Genomic DNA, 19,098 nt, shown 5'->3' with positions numbered 1-19,098 from the left:
CTTGGGCAGCGATGCTGCCTTCCCATACCCGCAGCAGGCATGATTACAGAAGCATCACGTTTTCATTAAAATCACTGAGGATACTAGGGTGTTTACAAAAGACTTGCATTTACGACATTTCATTTTGGATGAGTGAAGATGGTCTAAAGGATTATTTCCAAGTTTAATGAATTTGATAAGAAGTCATTAACTTTTTGTTCCTTGATTTCATTAGCTGTTCAAATCTTCCTGCTGCAACAGAGCAGAGGAACATCATGCAGAGACCAAAAAGTCCCCCATTGGAAAGATTAGCTTAACATGTTTCTAAAAAATAATACACTGAGCAAGTGACTTTTCACACTTAGTATAAGTGTTTAGAGCTCTTTTATTGTCTCTGCTCACTGATGAGACCAGATGCCAGGGGGCTCCATGACCAGCACCCCGCTCTCTGGCAGTCCCAAATGAAACCTGCAGTGCTGCAGACATGAACCCCCAGTGCAGCAATTTGAAATGGCATTAGGAGCATTACAAAGGCATTATAAACCATGTTACTTTGATCTGAAAATGGCACAGGGCTGCAGCTGATTGCCATGCATATGCAACGACAGACCTCAGGTGAGGATCCCAGCTACAACACAATCAGCGAGCAGTAGCCCAATGTACAACTGGGTGAATCCAACAAGTGTGCTACAAAATTTCTCCGTGTATAATTTATTCTGCACCTGTAGTGGAATTGCTGCAACAGTTAAGCTGCTTCAGATGTACAGCCAATACCAAATCAAGACTGCAAACAGCCCTGTTATTTAGTATTATTATTTTTTTAAGACACCTCAGACCTAACACTTCCTGGAAGAAAACATCAGAAAGAATGGCTGAACTTATTATTTAAAATCTGGTAGTTGGTTGAACAGCACCCAAGCAAGAATTCCCATGCAAACCACTTGTAGTCATAACTAAAAGTGAAAAAAGAGAGTAGATCATACAGTACTTGTTCATGGACTAATGGGAGCCACATGGAAGAACAAAACAAACCTGTAGTTACTTAATTGTGAAAGCAGAACTCTAGAAAGGACTGTGACTCTGGAACCAGGTGAGGGGGCACACCAAGTTTTCCTTCCATGCCGAATCAGTCTCCCTCCTCCTCTCAAACCACAACTTGTGTGGAGAAGCATCCTGTTAGCGGATCCCCATTAGGGGATCCAGGTAAGTTTGCTGCAGTGTGATGTCCTGAGCCAATGGGTCTCTTCTTACCTGCCTAAGCTTCCACCCAAGAGCCACCCTGCATGCTCACCTTCTGCATGGCTCCAACAAGGGGAGTCCCAGATAGGAGGAGAATGGGGATCACAACTTGCATATATCTTCCTTCACATGTGTAAGAAAGTTGGTTCTTAATGTTCAGCAAACAAATTAAAACCAACTGATGCTCATCACAATTAAGCATTCTGTCCTCCCTGCCAAGTGGTATGAGACAGGTTTGCCTATAAAGGCTTCTTACTGAATTAATTCTATGCAGGGGCTTGGGAGCCCTAGCACAAAATCCTTGAAACAAATGTCTGCAGCAAACAGTTTTCTTCACTTTCTCACATTATATTACTGGAAATTCAACAAGAAGCAAGGGCAAAAGTAAATGAACTAATCATCTTACAAAGAAAATATACAGGTAGGTAGATGTAAAATTTAAGTTACAGGTAAAAGATAAGGCTTGCCCATTTTATGACCAAGCATAGAGAAAAGCAAACAAGTTGAAGTTCTTGCTCACATTTTACTTGGAGGGGAGATAGCAACCAAGACAATTTTGTACGCAGAAGACTTGGAACTGAGTGTAAATTGAAGCCATTCTTTAGTTATGACAGGGTCATCTCCATTAAAATGTAGACACTGACACCTAAATTATTTCATTTCCCTTGCCTCCTTCTTCAACATCTCCAAACTGAAATACCAGTTTTATGATGTCGGCAACAGGAACTTCTCATGCAATGGTAAAATTAATATTGAAAAAAAAAAACTTAAATATTGTGCAAGCTGAGAAACTGAGAATACAATGCAGTTTCTTATGTGTGATAACACACTGCAGCAAACGAGGCAGAAAAAAAAAAAAAATCCTTTGCCATCAATTCCCTGAAACCAGGAACAACAAAACTATTAAGAAAATAGCAAAGCCTCTGTTTTAAGATTCCACACCATGTTTTCAAGGGACTGTTGCTGCTCTCGTTACAAAAAATGCCAACTTGAATTCCTGCACAGGAAACAGAATGGCTTCCATACAGAAAAGAAAGTTGATTTAAGCTCAAAAACAGGTTTTGCTCAGAGGACTTTACTCTTTTAAAGTAAACGTAGCTTACCCCCGTAGCTGTACTAGGGCTCCCTGTACTAGGGCTCCTGGAGTCTGCTGGAAGCAACTCAGTTGATTGTTGGCCTATGGAAACTGCATTTACCTCACAGACATGGACCAACACACTTTCTTCCAATGGATAAAATACTATTTAAAAGCTGCTGCATATTGTTTGGCTTGGGTGGATTTTTTGTTTATTTTTTTCAGGAAATACATTAGGGAGCACTGCGATCCCTGTAATGCATTGGTTAATATTAGCGTAGCATTGCAGCAGAGCTAAGACACGCATTAGTAAGGCTTAACCACGACAACGGCTTGCATGGAATATTTCTTTGGCTGATTTATTGTGCCTTGTCAAGGTAACCATCCTTCCTCCTCCTGTGTCCCTTGCACACCTTCATCCTTTACTTTCCAATCTTACAGGGTCATCACAGTGTGCACCATCAGTTGGAGCCCAAAGGACTTGGCCAGTACATCTCCAGCAGTAGGATGCACTGATACCAGTTTTGTTGAAGCTACCAGTTTTAAAACATGCCAGAATAGGTTCAGAGTGTAAATGCCAGTTTCAAAACTTGTTTAACTACTTTGATAAGTCTACAGGACTTGTTCTAAGAGGTTTAAGGCTGCTGACAAGAGCCAGTATTTACAAAAAATGAAGCATTTGTTACTGGACTCCACTTATTATTGCAGTAGTGGAATTCAATTTAGTCTAATCGTCTGAATTTACAGCTGCGCATTAATGACAAACTTCTTCCACAGTGTTTTAAATCTAGATCCACTTATGAGAGGATGTTTTAGAGCCACGTACATTTTTCTAATTCTTAAGGATTTCAACCAGCAGCTGAATGAGCCGTGAGCCTGTACATCTCCCTTAGTTCTTTGTAGCTGTGGCATCGAGTTCAGGGCCTACAATCTCATGCCTGACAGTCACTGCCTTATGCCCTCTTACACCAAGAACCATCGCAAGCAACTCAGAGTTTGCTTCTTGGTTTACACGAGAAGGCATTCCTATAGCAACAGGAACAAGTTCAATTCCACCTAGAGTTTAATTTGTAAAGAGAAATGGCTCAGCTTGCAAGTAATATTCGTGCACGTACGTTACTAGTTTAATTGGCTTTCAATTCATCTGCCTGCCTGCTATTGAGTGCTTTATAGATGCACCAGTACTATATCCATATATTTGTTGTCAAGAGGTTACTATCAGCGTTTGCCATAGAGAGCACAACGACGTAACACATATTTAACCTTCTTAGAAGAATCTTTTTATTAAGCAGGAAATATTTCAGTCAGTTGGACATCCTATCTTGACAGGAGATGAAATTGTGGACTACATCACAGCACGACTGCAGCCATGCAAAAAGACATCAGGCAAGATACTGACTGCACAAGTATACAGAAGCAACAGCAAGAAAGCCCTTGAAGAACTTAATTTGCACAGCCACAATAAAGATCTGTCAGTTAAAGATGTTAAAGTTACATCCAGTTCATAGAGAAAAGTTTAGAAACAAAACTAAAAATACTTACAGAAGTGAACAAAACTGTTCATAGGAAGACAACCTCAACAATGCCACATTTTGAAGCTCACTTGCAGTCAATCTCACTCCCCCAGCAGTCAGACTTCCAGGGGCAGCAGTTGGGTTGATGCCAGAAGGGCACCAGGCAGCCCCAGCAGTTCGGTATGCAGACACGGTGCTTACTCAAGTTGCTCGCACAGCAAATGGCTTGTGATGGAGAGGTTACAGAGTGCAATAAAGGCACAAGGTCACAGACTGTCTAAGAACAAGAGATGTTCTACCTTAGAGGGGGTGTCAGAAGTGAACCCTTCATGAAGTAATCACGTTTAGATGGGATACAACTTTTTGCAAACAGATGTTTTGCTGTTTTTTCTTGACTATCTTGACCTGAAGCGCACACTGGAACCACTGGAAAGGCTGAGGTGTTTGAAGTGGAAAAAACACACAGAGTTTGGTTATTTATGGCCTAGTTTATTCCATTTGCTTTCAGAACTATTACCTTTCATCTTAGTTTTTGCGCATAGGGGACCATTTGACACAAGTTGAATGGAAGTTCTCATTTTTGTGTTCTGCACGGAGGGAAACAAATGCATTTTTTTCCATGAGCCGTTTCTCAGGCCTTAGATGTTTTCTCATTTTGCCAGATAGTCTGTAAAGGCAAGAAGGAGGCTTAATCAACAAATGGAGTAGAAAAAAAGGTGAAAGAGGGTTAAGAGATGAGAAAGGTACAGTTACACACTTTTGGAGTACTGGAGGGAAGCATTTCAGTTTACAGGAACACATGATTTACTGCATGCAGCAGAACTAACAGTAAGCGGCAGGCAAACAGAGACCTCTGGCCAGCTCACTGCTTCACACCCCTTCAGCTACTCTGGCTAGAAGGCAAAGAACAGAGGTTGGACTCAACTTTTCTTCTGTCAGATATGGCCCTACAAAGGAGCATCAGTCAAGTTCAAGAGCAAGGCCAAAGGAATTTAATACCTTGTCCTGGTTTCAGTTAGGACAGAGTTATTTTTCCTCCTAGTAGCTGGTAGGGTGCTATGTTTTGGATTAGGATGAGAAGAGTGCTGATAACATGCTGATGTTTTAATTGCTGCAGAGCAGTGCTTACACCAAGCCAAGGATTTTTCAGCTTCTCGCTCTGTCCTGCCAACAGGCAGGCTGGAGGTGCAGCAGGAGCTGGGAGGGGACAGACCAGGACAGCTGACCCCAAGTGGCCAAAGGGGTATTCCATCCCATCTGACGGCATGCTGAACAATATATAGGGGTGGCTGGCTGGGGTGGGGGGCTGGCTGCTCAGGGATAGGCTGGGCATTGGTCAGCAGGTGGTGAGCAATTGCATTGTGCATCACTTGTTTGTACATATTATTATTATTATTATTTTCTATCTTAATAAACTGTTTTTATCTCAACCCACAGGCTTCACTTTCCCGTTTCTGTCCCCCATCCCAGAGAGGGAGGGGGGAGGGTGAGCAAACGGCTGTGTGGTGTTTAGCTGCCAGCTGGTTAAACCACAACATACCTAAACAAGCACTGCCCAACAGAAACGTGTTGTGCGCGCTCTCCTGCAGATCCCCTCCATCCAGGAGCTGGGTACCTCCCGCTTTCATCTGATGAGCGGGAATAAGAGCTGCACTTCTAGAGCTCATTTTATACTACCACTAGGAGAGCCACATGCCAAACCACACTTACTTCTTAAAAGGTAAAGGATGTTTATGGCACTTTGTCAAGCTGCTCTTTATTAAAACAAGCACTTACACACCTTCTAGCTGCACTGCAGTACTTGCGATGTTACTTGAAGTGTACCAGAAGTTCTTTTTTTCCCTTCCTCTTCAAACCAGAAAACAAGGCTTTATTAAAAACCAAAAAACTACATATAAATTAACAAATGTCTTACCCACCACACTGTTCCCTGCATCCTCTTCTGCAGCTCCTCACCAGGCTTCTGGGACTATTTTTAGCTCTTTTGGAACATCTCAACCAATCCAAATGGTCACAAATTTATCACAAGAAACTCCCTCGAGTTTTATAATTTCAAAGTGCTATTGATTAGTTTAATTCATCTCAAGAAACACTATTTCAGACAGCAATATTCAACAACTATAGAGAACATACCAGTTTTTCTGAAACACAATTCTAGTTTTTTTATTATTTTCTTCACTGATAGAACTCACTGGGTTCCACAGTTGGCATTAAGTGCACATATGATTGCTATATTACCATGCAAAGGTGTTTGTTGTTTTTTTTTTAATGCTTTATATCTTTGCACATGTAGAGGGACAGAAATTTGAGCCAAACAGAAGTCAGAAAGAATCAAGGTCGTACTCACAATAATCTAGAAACTCCCCTGAAATACCTTATTCCTTTTAATCCTCAAATATTTCAGAAACTACCTGCAATTTATATGCATCAAATTAAAGAGAAACCAGTTTTTCAAATGTTGTCCAACACTTGTCCCTTAGAATATACCCACAGTAGACAGAAATTATTGAAATACCTCTAAGGAACAAAGACAAATAAGTTACACTGTACTTTTCAAATGCAAACCAAGCAGTCTCGTACTTGTCAAATATATATACACTTAGCAAGAATATTATGCTTTTTCTGGGATAGCATTTACAAAGCCTCACCACCCAGAAATGCTGTTGACAGTGTTTGTTCTCCAGCAGAACATCATGTACCAGAACAAATGGACAGATCTGGAAGTGCTGCACAGAGCAATGCCACTTCACACGTGCTGGAGACCAAACCACAGTGGTTTAAGTTTAGAGCTCCGTGCACAATAGATGAATGCTTCAATTCTCATGGTGCTCCCAGACAGAAGGAAAATGGGCCTCCAAGAAGCATCTCTGTGTCTCTGGATCCCTATTATTAACCATTTCTTGCTGGAGCAGACTCAACAGAAAGCAGTATTGTCAAGTGCAGCTGTCACAATGGGTAACACCAAAAACCACATATCCCAAGAGTAAGTTCACAATTACCATCAAGCCACTGCTTTCTGTGGCACTCAAGTTTTCAAGCACAGTCTGTATTCAGGCAAGTCTCTTCAACACAGAAAAATGCATCCACCATCAGGTTATTCTCATAAAAGTTATTTTTTATAACATAGATAGCCGTTTACTAGCTAAAGGCTGATTTTAGACTTTGGCTTTGTTCAAGGAAATAATGCAGATGTGCTAGAGACAGCAGGCTCTGCCACGAGGCCTGGTTGTTGCTACAGCTATTGACCAGGCATTTTGCACCACTTGTTACAGCTATTTGTGTAAAATATTGCACTTACATGGAAGATCTTTCTTGGAAGGCAGATCAACAGAGCAAGCAAGAGACATGGCATCAAATCCGTTATGGGGCTAACTCTTCTGAAGATAAGCTATCTTATAGGACGAGCTGTTAGCTAAGTCTCCGTCATTTAAAAATAAATACTGCTCAGAACTGTATGCAAGTTTCATTACAGTTCTCTGTAGATTTTAAGACAACAACTTGGTTGTTGTCCTAAGAATTGGTTTGAAATTTGGTTATCATTCACGTGCTAGGGGGGAAGTTGCTGTACATGCCATAGATTATACTGCTGCCTCTGGTATTAAGCCATTACATGCAAAGCAAGTATTTCTATGTCGGGAAAAGATAGCCTTGTCATAAAACTCACTCTCTTCTGTTTTCAATTCCTTGTGAAGGGATTTATCCCCAGCACATAAAATTCAATAGGAGTTAAAAAGTCAGTGTTGAAACATGCAGCTCTGAAACGAACGTGCCCTATCTTTACAGTCCTATGCATGGGAGGCAATTCCAGGGCATCAGCTGCAAACAAACAAACCACAAGAGCTTTTGCTTAAGATTTCGCTCTACAGAAGCTGATCCAGAGCATCATCATTGCAAGTAAAGCAAAACCACATGGTCTTTCTTCAGTTACTTGAGTTTACCAGACCTGCAGATGACGTGCTTTGGAAAAACCAAACCATGCCAGACAACATCCAGTTCATGCTGTCCCTGCTGCTTTGCATATATTGCATGAGTTTTTATGCCTACATCTATCTTTGTCATGCCCCTAATGTGCAGCAAAGCCAGGTAAGTCTTAAAATTAACTAAAATAATTAAGCTACTATCAAAGCACTTTAAAAGGCTAAGTTATGCTCTGTAAGACTGGTGCCACACTGAGGTTCTCTGAAACCAACAAAGAACCACAAACACAAGCAAGATGCACAGAAGCAGGCTCCAGCTCTCCACACCCATCCCCTCGCTATGCAGGACAACATCCCTCAGAGCCACAGCAGCACGTCCCCACCACCCCTTTGCTGGATTTGTCACGCTCCCTCTCAAACAGGTCTTGGTTTAAGTAACATTTCCTTGTTTGTGCTAGGAGCTTCATAGCAGTAATATTTAAATAAGCATTTAAGCCTTAATTCCCTAAAAAAATAGTGATGCTGAGAAGTAAGCTTCACTATGTGCTCCCTTTTTCCTGCCTTGATGAAGTATAATTTGTACTGTAGGTTAAGTTTTCCTCGCAGTGCCATCTCCTCCTAAAAACACAATGACAAATGCACACTCGGTTCACCACAAGCTGCCTTCTCAAGACAGCCTGTGGTCTTGATGTTTTACATCTCCATGAAATGTGTTCGGCTTATAGTGATGATTCTGTGGGGGTAATGTTCATCAAGCAAATGTTTCTCATGTTTTCCTCTATTTATGAGGAGACAGAAAACTTACAATGAGCAGAATTGTTTTCAGGATGAACGCAGGACACAGCACGAGGTATGAACTCAAATTCAAACGCCAGCCCTTGATGCAAATTGCACTTTTCAGTTTCTGAAGCAGTGATTAGCATCCCCATAGCTGCAGGAGTGAGGCCTTTTGAAAAGAGAAAGGGCTCAAGTTATCAGGGCTCACCATGCTGCCGATGGCAATCACGGCAGCACCCTGAGTTACCGTCAGCAGCACGGATTACATTCATACGATGCTTTTATTCACTGAATCTCAGATTGCTTCTCATGAAGCAAGAGATAATATCCCTTTCAGAGAATCAACATAAACACACAATTCATCAGTCAGAAAGCTTGTAAACATTTTCAGAGCCAAGCCAAAAGCTTCCTGACACTTACGAGTTTCCCCAAAACACACAACCCAACAAACTGCTGCTCCCTGAATAAGGTGCAACAGGTAGGGGACAACTGTCAATACTTCAGCAAGCAGAAGGAATTCAGGAACTCTATTTCACTTTTTGTCTTTTATTACCTAAAAGCTTACTTAGCTTCCTTTGGTTTTAGGTTTGGAAATGAACTTTTTGTTTGTATCAGCCTCCTCTTAGACTGAATCCAGATAGTTTTATTCAATTTTTCAATCAACAGCTGCCTTTTTACTACCTAAGGATGGTGTGACAAGAGCCATATTTTATCATATTAGGCTAAGCATTTTCATGTAGAAGATGTCAATGTTTATTCCTCTGAAGTAAGATGTTTGTCTGTACCAAAATGTACCTGATAAAGTTGCTCATCCTCTTTTAACACTGGAAGCTTATTTCAGGAACTCATTACCATGCAGTACTACAGTGTTTTTTCATAGGCAGCTGCCAGTGGTTTTGCCACAAAACTTAGACTGCACCTCTCTAAGCACTGCTATTTATCATTTCATTACTCCTTGAAAGACAGATGATCCATTATATTTATCATTTACTTTGTTTATTACCACTAATGGAGACACTGAACATTCCAAACTGCTAAATAACTCTTCACAAACATGAGATGCTACGTTAAAGTGAGCATATTTCAACACAACATATCCAGGTCTCAGGACTTGAATCTACTTATTTTTTCCTACAAGTACCAAAGCCACAGGGTAACACTGGGAATTCAGAGCAGGAATTTGTTACTTAACCAATCACAAAGCTTACAAAGTTCCCCTCTGCTTCCCAGGACACCTGAATGGTGCTCCACCAGCACTGCCTACAGACCATGAGAAATGCTGCCTATTTGCGACCTGATAGGAAGAGTGAAACACGCACACACATTAAAAGCACTTCATTTAATTGGGATAACCACCATCCTCCTCCTCCATCACTACCCTTCCAACTCAACGTACATAAACCACTTAGAAGAGAGAATGGTATTCCCAGTCACGTGGCTTCCCATATGTCTCTTATTGATTTCATTTATAGCCAACACGTATTTCCAACTTCAAATGGACACAGTAAGTGACGCTAGGGTGAATATTTGCCTTAGTCACAGAACATTATGGAACACATCCAGAGACATACGATTTTTGGTAATAAAAATCAACAGATAAGGCAATATACAAAGACTAAAAGGCATTTATACCACAACTCGTAGGGTTTAGGCAAAAACTAAACAAAATCATAAAATGTCACCCCCAGTGATATCAAAAGCAGATCATATAAAACCACAGCTAATCCAAATATATTTATAAAACTTTGATTGATGAAGACCAGAACCTTAGTACAAGGTCTGAAAATGTCACAAGGATTTCAACCTGGCCATTACTTACAACGCATCAGGTGAGTTTCTGTGCAAGTAAAGCTGGATCCACAAAAACATAGACAATGCACTTCTGGATCCTTACTGTGAAGTCCAGTTTTGATTCCTGCTAGTCACCCCACACCAAGCGACTGAGCTGATATTTTATAATACGTGACTCTCAGAAGCCCATAAAGAAGAGGGGCAGTTCACAGCCCAAGTTAGCAGTTTCAGCCTAAGATGGTTGCTGATCAACCAAGTCAAACACCCTGTACGTCTTTCATAAAGGATACGTTTGTCCTTTACTTCTTCCGCGGCTCAATTTAAACATCAGTTTTACTGAAATAATGCAAACATCCCGACTTCTACCTATGAAAATTTACAAGTGGCAAATTAAAACACCCTCATTTCAGATAACCTAAAGAAAGCATTAGGAAAGCATCATGCCATTACTGCACATCTGAAAGGAACTTCCCTAACAGGTGAAGGTGTCACTCAAAGCTTTCAAAGGCAAACACATTACACAGTTGCTCTTTACTAGCCTTTTAAACGCTAGTGACATTTTTCAGGTTGCAACAAGTGCAAAGCTGTATTAACTTTTGCTAGATGCAGTTATTTAAGTTCTGTAACAAGACTGCATTTTTAAACGCTCAAAACTCTCACCTTCACAAAACAAGCACCTCATCAAGTCTGGGGAAGCAATTGCTCCCTTTCATTCTTCAGCATAAGGCTGTTTCACCAGGTCTCACTTTTATAAAGGACAGCATCAATCACTCTTATTTTAAACCCCAGACTACTTAACTTTTAGTTATCAGCATTAATACACTCCACCCACGTGCCCTGCAAACCAAACATTGTGAAACAGGCATTACTAAGAATTAAATTAGAAGTTAGAACCAGCTGAGAAGTGCAAGTCAAATTATATTGGGTTTGTAGTAAAGCTGTACAAGCGTGGAAGAAGTTGGCCATGAATATTCATCCCAATTACATCATGAGCTTAAGTGCTACCATAGCTAAAACCTTTCTGTGTCTGCTTCCAATTACATTTCCATTCATTAGCTTCACTAATCATGCTAAAACAACAAAGTTACATGAACAGGAACCCCACAAATACCACCATAAAGTCAAGACAGGCCAGAATTTCATTTGCATCTCTAACTGTGGGACTCCTGCTTTGTTCACATCAGGTTTACCAGGCACCCAGCATGGACCAGAAACACCACGCAAATTTCTGTTGCCAGCAGTAAAGCAGTCAGCATATGAAAACATTACACAGAACAGGGATAATTCATGAGAACACATACAGGATATTGCCCCAAAAGAGAGCTGACTTGCAGTTCAAGGCTGGCTGTGAGCACTGAACAAACTGTCAACTTCTGCCTTATTTTCACCTTTTAACATTGTGCTGTTAGAGGTAACTTACTGGAGGTAAAAGAAAGCTACGTCTTGAAATTGCACTTCATGTGCTAATTCAGCCTAATTTTAGGATGATTGAATAAGTCACTATCTACTTATGTAGAGCTACCTTCAGAAGTTACCCATTTACACTTATATCCATTCATTAAGTGGGCAATAATAGGGTCAGATAGGTCAAAATATACTGTGGAATATTCATTTTACTCCACTTTAAGTGACAAAACAGACACGGTAAATTAGCATATCAATAAGCTACAGCATGAATTCCCTAGTCCATTTGCCAACAGCATATCTCCCATCTAGTCCACTGCTTATAAAAAGAAAAAAACACCAAAAACAGCCAAACAAAAAACCCCCAAGTTTAGACACCAAGTTCTTGTATGTTTTCCAACACTCTGGAATTTATGGAATACTCTGGAATTTAAGCATTGCTTTATTGCCCTATCTTTTTTCATTAGAGAATCTATATATCAATTCATTAGTTATGTATAAAAGCATCCTAGTTATTATAATCAATGTCATTAGTAATGTCATTAGTGCAGAGTCCAGGAGAGATATTGGCTTTCCCACTGATAGGTTACCTACCTAGCCACAAGATTTAACAACCTTCATGGCTCTGAAACACCACAGACACGTGTGTATTGCAAAATACCATTACAAAAACTTACCGCATAGTTTCCCAGAAGACAAGAACACATTTTCACATTATATTCAGATAAATTATATTACATGTTCACTCTTTGGGGCTATACCACTGCAGCCAATTAAGTTCTTAATACATTCCTAGTACACATTCAACCCTGTCTTTACAGAGATACTAGTTTCTACAAGTACAAGTTTGCAAAAGTTTTAAAAGGAAGACTATGGTATTTCCACTTCCCCCCTCTCTTGGTTCTCAAATTTGTCTTGCTCCAAATGAAAGACAAACATACACGTACGTATATTCAGACTACTTAAGGTTTGTAGCATCTGTAGAAAAGATGGATTTGCTTGTAGTGCTTTTTCACAGACATGCAAGTATGTGTAACATGCCAAACGCAAGTGTCTTTTGCTTATTAACTCATACAGTTGCAAGAGTTTGTAACTATAGAAAAAATAACTAGTTTTTCTAAAACCTCAGGCAAGAGGCAATTACACTGGAGATCTTCATCAGGTGGAGCTGGGATCAGGTACCGAACCTTTTAAAGCTTCACTAGTTGCAGATTCTTCTCCACAATACACATGGTCAAGACAATTATTTCGCTTGTCATACTAGCAGCCCCTCTCTCAGTGAGGGTTTACAGCAGCGTTTTATGTACAGAAACTTGCATTTACTCCAGGTGGACATAAAAAAAAAAAAAAACAAAAAACCACCACGGACAAGATCTAATGCAACTCAGTGTAAAAGTACGTTATTTGCCTGGCCTCCATAACCACCTTCCTTACTAAGGAAGGATTACAAAGCCCAGAAAGTTTTATAAAGAAGGAACGTGCATAAGAGCCTTTACAAGAGCCCTCTGAATAACAGCTTCTCTAAGTTTGAGGGCAGTAGCCAGAATTCAGGGGTGCAGGTGGGCTACACAGCAACAGGAGAATGAAATGTCTTCAAATGACACGCAGGTGCAGGATCCCTGGCATCACCTGAACGACTGCAGTGAACTTTCCTATGTCTTTAGGGAATCTAGCAACATTTATCCTTACATTTTCAGAAGCTGGAGAAACCAAGCCAAATCTAATGTGATGCCCATATATTCCCAAGGAACAAGATTAACTTCCACTGAGAGAAGACAGAGCCTATGTATGACTAAAGGGGACCATGCACTTTCCTTCCCATCTCATACAACATCTCAGAAGAAGAGCTGTAATTTGGATTCACAAAGCAGCAGCAAAACAGAGCAAGTGAAATAAAACACTCACAAAACTTTTCTTTCACGCTGGGGAAGGCTGTAGGGAGAGCAAAAATGTTTGAAGACTTTATCGTTGCACTGGAACAGATAATTAGGCAATTAAAACTATGAAAAGTGGACAAATTACCAGTTCCAGATGAATTGCTTTGCAGAACAGAAATGGGAAAAGCAAGAAATCAGAAATGAGAGCCTTTGGCAAGCATTTAACTAAAAAAGGGGCAGCTCGGGAACGAAGGTGAAAGGGTAGTTAATTTGCAAAAGCTTATCTGCTCCTGCAAAGGAACATTTTGAAGGAGTTGATCCCTAAAATAATCTTGCTTTTCATGCATTGATAATCAGAACACATTAACAGAGACCAAGCAGTCTCATTCCAACTTCAGTTTTGGTCACTGAGCAAGGCTACGTTTTCAGAGGCATCAGCAGTACCTTCATATCCATACGGAGGAGACTTGGCCAATCATTCTGCTCACTAAGCTCGTCGAAGCAGGAACCCACTTGGGATGCAGGCAAAATTTGCTAATCCAGTTCTGCAAAGGTACCAGCTAGGAACTCCTTGGCTTAAAGCCCAGTAGAGTTGCTGCAACTGTAGATTTAAGTCGGGGCATACCAAACAGGCTGGTGACCACACGGTGAGACCAGGTGTGCCTTCTCCCTCACTGGCCACACCAGGAGGCAGCTGCTGTCTCATCACACACCCTGTTGCTGAAGGAAGGACTTCATAGCTGCAGCTCAGACAGCTTCCTTTTATTACTGAAAATAATCAAGTAGAAAAAACTGCTGCTGTTGAGACAAGAAGAAACCACAGAGTGCTGCGAAGGAATTGAATTCCTTACTGAATTGCAGAATATCTCCCACTCCACTAAACCTCAAAAAGGTGGAAGTATGGAGAAGAGAGTGAATCGTGTGCTTCACAAAGGATTTGTCCTGTCATATGTGTTTAAAAATAATAATTTAAAAAGTATTAAACAGTATGAAGGCAATGAGGCAGGAATGGAGTAAAGAACACAGAAGACAACTTGAATATTCACTAGCACATAGATTGCCTAAGTTAAAGAACACAAAATAACAATGCACAGCTGTTTGTTTTTTGATTACCTGCAGAAGTTTCACTAGAAGAAATGCAACACAATAACCATTGGCATAAATGTATAAACTAACATCTACTTTTTTTAAAAATATATATATACATATATAGAACTCCTAATTGAGTTTTCCAGTTATTTTCTTTCTAGTTAGGAGTTTCACAGATGTTGTCATCCAAATGTTGATTTTCACTGCAGCAGCTCTCTAATACCTATGAATCAAACTCATTCCCATGGTTTGTTCCTTCCTGAATCTGATTCTTCCAGTACAATACAAAAGCAGATGAGTAGGGGGAAAAATAGTTTATCAGAGTTTTAAATACTTTGAGTCCCAGAATACCACTCTTATCTAGTCCAAGCAGCTTGAAATGAGACATTGTCATAGGAAAGATGTGGGTAAAACCGTGTGATATTATTGCATGGGCTGCCAAGGAGGGAGACAATGATTGCACAATTCTGGCGTCTTTCAGAAGAAATGAAAAAAAGCCTTGGACATTTTCCACTGTGATTTCTAGCTCACTGCAGAGTGCTGTTCTACTGTCCAACTCCAATATTGATGTAGCCCTTTGCAAAAGGGAGACAAGCAGTAAAGACACAAGGACTGCTTGAGAATACTCCATTAGATGAATTGCCCTACCTGAACACTTAGAGAAATATCACCCGGACACAGGTTCCCCTTTGTTCGAAGGGGAGCTCAGGCAAAGAGCACAGTTTGTTGTCCATCACTAGAGAACATAGCAGGGTACGCTACACATAAAAAGATAAAATAAAAGTACAGCAAATACACTCTACTGACATGCTAATTTCAATGCAGAAGATGAGGTCTTGCAGTCACTATCTTACCACTACTTTCTCTTCTCTAGCCATGGTAATAAAGTTATTTCTTTTCCTAGGGTTACTTGAATTTCTCCTTTGCTTGTAATATTAAAGAGATATCTTGGCCTTAACCGTGAATTATAACCAACACCTGATAGCTCCTTTCTTTGACAGACTTTAACAAATATTTAATCTTTCTTCTGCTGTTGTTTGACAGTCTATGGATGACAGGAAAAAAGGGGGAAAGAAAAGTTAAGTACAAGAAGATACAATTTTAAACCAACCATGATTTTAAGAACAACCAGCCTGCCTAGTATTCTTGATGTGCAATACAGCATTTTCAGATTTATATGAGAAAATTGCCTTAGAATTGTACTTTTTCCAGAGAGGTAAAGAATGGATTGAATAGTTTCCCTAGTTCCTACAAAAAGGAGGTGCCAGGGGTGGGTTGGAACCTGATGATCTTTAAGGTCCCTTCCAACACAAACCATTTCATAACTTAGTCTGAATCTTATTATAAGCTCTAAAAATTACCCCCAGTCAAACACACAGAAAGAACTTCTACAAGTCTGCCCCTGACCTAAATGCTGTCCACGTTTCAACGGTGAAGCAGCAGTCGAGCGTAACATCGCTATTATCTGAAATACCCTAAGAAACCACCAACAGTCATTTATCCAGTACAGGGTGCTGAGAAGCATCACTATGAAAAGAGACCACCAAAAATTGTGTGGTAACTTACCTCAGTACACCACCACAGAAATTATATGAACACAGAGAAGTATAGAGGATTTCTGTCCTATATTGTTTGATTTTAGCTAAGAGAGCAGCATAATTAGGGTTGGTATTGTTCCACCTGCACATGGTAAAAGGTGTACAAGGTGAATGTGAAAAGCAAGCTGTAAATAAACCAAAGATACTCAGGAGCACGCAATAAGCAGTGACCTAGATTTTGAACTCTCATACACACATGCTTCAAACAACTAATAGAAACGGTAAAGTTAAAAAAAGACACCCAGGAGAAGCACTGATCCACCGGCAGTTATGAACTCTTCACAATTTTGAAGCTGCACACCAGCTCCCCCAGAAGCATCTCCTAGCACACCGAAATAACCTGGTACAGACACAAGCTATATCAAGTCGGCAACCAGAGGTTACAAACTACACAACTTAGAAACAATTACATAAGGCTTCCCAGCACGCCTCCAAGCCTGACCACACGCAGAACTTCTCCAGAGCAGCCAATTCCCTGAATTACACCAGAGCACCTCTGAAGCAGCGATAATAAACTACCACACGCTTCCTTAGAGGTTACAAGACTCCCGCAGAGCTGAGAGCACAGCAAAACAACACGAATCAAAATGTTTTCTCTTACCTTTGCTGAGAGTGCCTGTGATAAGCTTAAAAATCGTCTGGGCGAATTTGACGATCCCATGCTTGCATCTCTTTGAGCAGCCGCTCATGGTTGAAGCGTGGAGAAAGACCTTCCCTCTCACGAGGTCCAGGAATAACAAAACAAAACAAACAAAACAAAAGAGTCCTTGACAAAGTTCAGGCGGCAGCTGGAGCAAAGCACAGAACCCCGCTCTCAGCGCGGAGCTGGGGCTCGCTTGGCGGAGGCTCCGAGGGAGGGTTGCAGAGGCGAGCCTCGCATCCCCCTGGCGTTAAAGGCACGGCTCTGCCCAGCCCGCACGGATGCCGCGATGCCCTGCTGGAAGTTGCTCAGCGCAGGGAACACCTCAGCCGGGCAGGGGAGGAGGAGGAGGATGAAGAGGAGGAGCAGCAGCAGCAGCGTGCTTCCCCAGGCTTTGCAGGCTGCCTCGGCGGGCAGTGCCAATGCAGCAGCTAATGCTGGAGTCACGGGGGGTGACTGCTGCAAACATCAGCGGCTGCTTCAAGTCTCTTCTCTCGGTCTCCTTTCCCAGACGATTTCACAGCTAGGTTACCAATTTCACTCTCATCAGGCCTACGGAAGCCAGCAAACAATACTTTCTTCATTCTGCCGATGCCGGGCTCACACCTTGCATGCAGAAGGATGGAGGCTTTGCAAAACCTGATGCAAATAAGAAAGCAGGGCTGCACCCAGGAAAAGTCTCTTTCCATCTTACCAGTGTGAATGCTGCTCAGGTGGCTGCTTGCCCAGCACCGGGGCTGGGCCACTGGTCCCCCAGGACCCTGGCTTTGTGCACACCACCTCAGGTACGCAGGTACAGGTGTCTGATGCTCGCAGGGCTCCTGCTGCCTGTGCAGGGAGCCCACCCCCGAGCAGCAGCCGCATTCCAGCTGCTTTCTGCCTGCTTGGAGTAAGTAATTACAGAGCAGGGACCCGACGGGTACAGCACGCAGCTGAGGGGCCTCAGAGCACCTGTCCCCCTCGGAGTCAGGCATCTCTCGGCTTTAATTCGTGCTGAATTCCTCTCAGATGCTTAAAAGCAACCCCAAAACGCAACGGTTGCGTGTCCCGGGGCGGGTTACGAGGCAGATCGCCTCAGGGCTGTGCTCACACCCCCTGGCGACTTTAACAAGGCCACCTGGCGCCAGCCGGCACCCGCGGGCAGCAGCAGAAGCGCGCCGCGTCTTTCCCGAGGAGAGAAAAAAAAAAAAAAAAAAAAAAAAAAAAAAAGCGAACAAACAGCTTTCCTCCTCAGGGAACCTACAACTACCTGCTTCAGGGATCGAACGGGATCTCTTTCGGCGTTCGGTGTCGCTCCCAGCCCCGGGGCAGAGCTGTGCCACCCCAGTCACCCGCTGTGAGGAGCCGGCCCCCGCCGCCAGCGCTGGCCCCTTCCCGCCCAACGCCCGGCCCGGCCCGGCCATGCCCGCCGCCCCCTGAGGCGCCCAACGGCTTCGCGCTGCCCCGATTTACCTCAGGAAAAGGGCCTGCGGGCATAAAGTGCGATTACAGACAGGGTGACTTCGGTAACCGGCTTCCCTGTGCCCACCTGTCAGGCACAGGCTGTTTTGGCCCCTGCTGACTTACACAGAGTTGGCTCTAGCATTGACAAAAGCACAGCTTCGTTTATTTATTTATGTCAGATTTAGCAGACCCAAGCCAAAATCTTCCACATGAACATCAAAGGAGGTGTTCTGTGGAGAGCTGCCACAAGCTCACAATGATATTTGACCCTTGCCCAGTTGGTGACATCACCCATAGCTATGGCCTCTGAGGGTTTTCCCCACACACAAACTTTCAGGTAATTTTTAATGTACTTTTCAAAAAAGGTCTTTGCTCTTTCCTTTATTATGCTCCGCAAGGTGAAAGTCAAAGGCAGCTGAGCACCCAGAGCTACAATTTGGAGACAGCTGTGAGAGCAGGCCCTTTCCTCAGGGTGCTATGAGCAGAGGAGAGGAGTCGCCTCCCTGCTTTCTGCATAGCCCCAGCACCTCCATGTCACTTCGTCTGGTTCCTGCCACCATCACCTCCACACCACCCAGAGTCTTTATTATACAGAATACGGCTTCCCAGTTTCATAGTCACATGCAAGTGGGTCTTGAGCCCCAGGTTTCATAGGGGAAGCTGAGGCAGAGATAAATTACCTTCCTGAACACTGTTAGAACATATGGTTAAATAGAGTAGTGCATAGATTTCTAGTGTAAAATAAAAATTCTGTC

The 19,098-nt window shown here is 42.2% G+C and overlaps 1 protein-coding gene across 1 annotated transcript in view; it reads right to left on the bottom strand.

Annotated features, from left to right (window-relative positions):
- Nucleotides 1-17,758, bottom strand: part of KCNIP1 (potassium voltage-gated channel interacting protein 1) — a 376,470-nt gene extending 358,712 nt beyond the window's left edge. Inside the window, exon 1 of the mRNA XM_035338443.1 lies at nt 16,862-17,758. Coding sequence (XP_035194334.1) covers nt 16,862-16,949 — 88 coding nt within the window. The 5' untranslated portion in view covers nt 16,950-17,758. The remainder of the gene's footprint in view (nt 1-16,861) is intronic.
- Nucleotides 17,759-19,098: the final 1,340 nt, after the last annotated feature.

The sequence above is a fragment of the Oxyura jamaicensis genome, chromosome 13 (genome assembly GCF_011077185.1).
Source record: "Oxyura jamaicensis isolate SHBP4307 breed ruddy duck chromosome 13, BPBGC_Ojam_1.0, whole genome shotgun sequence".
Classification (NCBI taxonomy): Eukaryota; Metazoa; Chordata; class Aves; order Anseriformes; family Anatidae; genus Oxyura; species Oxyura jamaicensis.
This window is presented reverse-complemented; position numbering and strand designations above follow the sequence as displayed.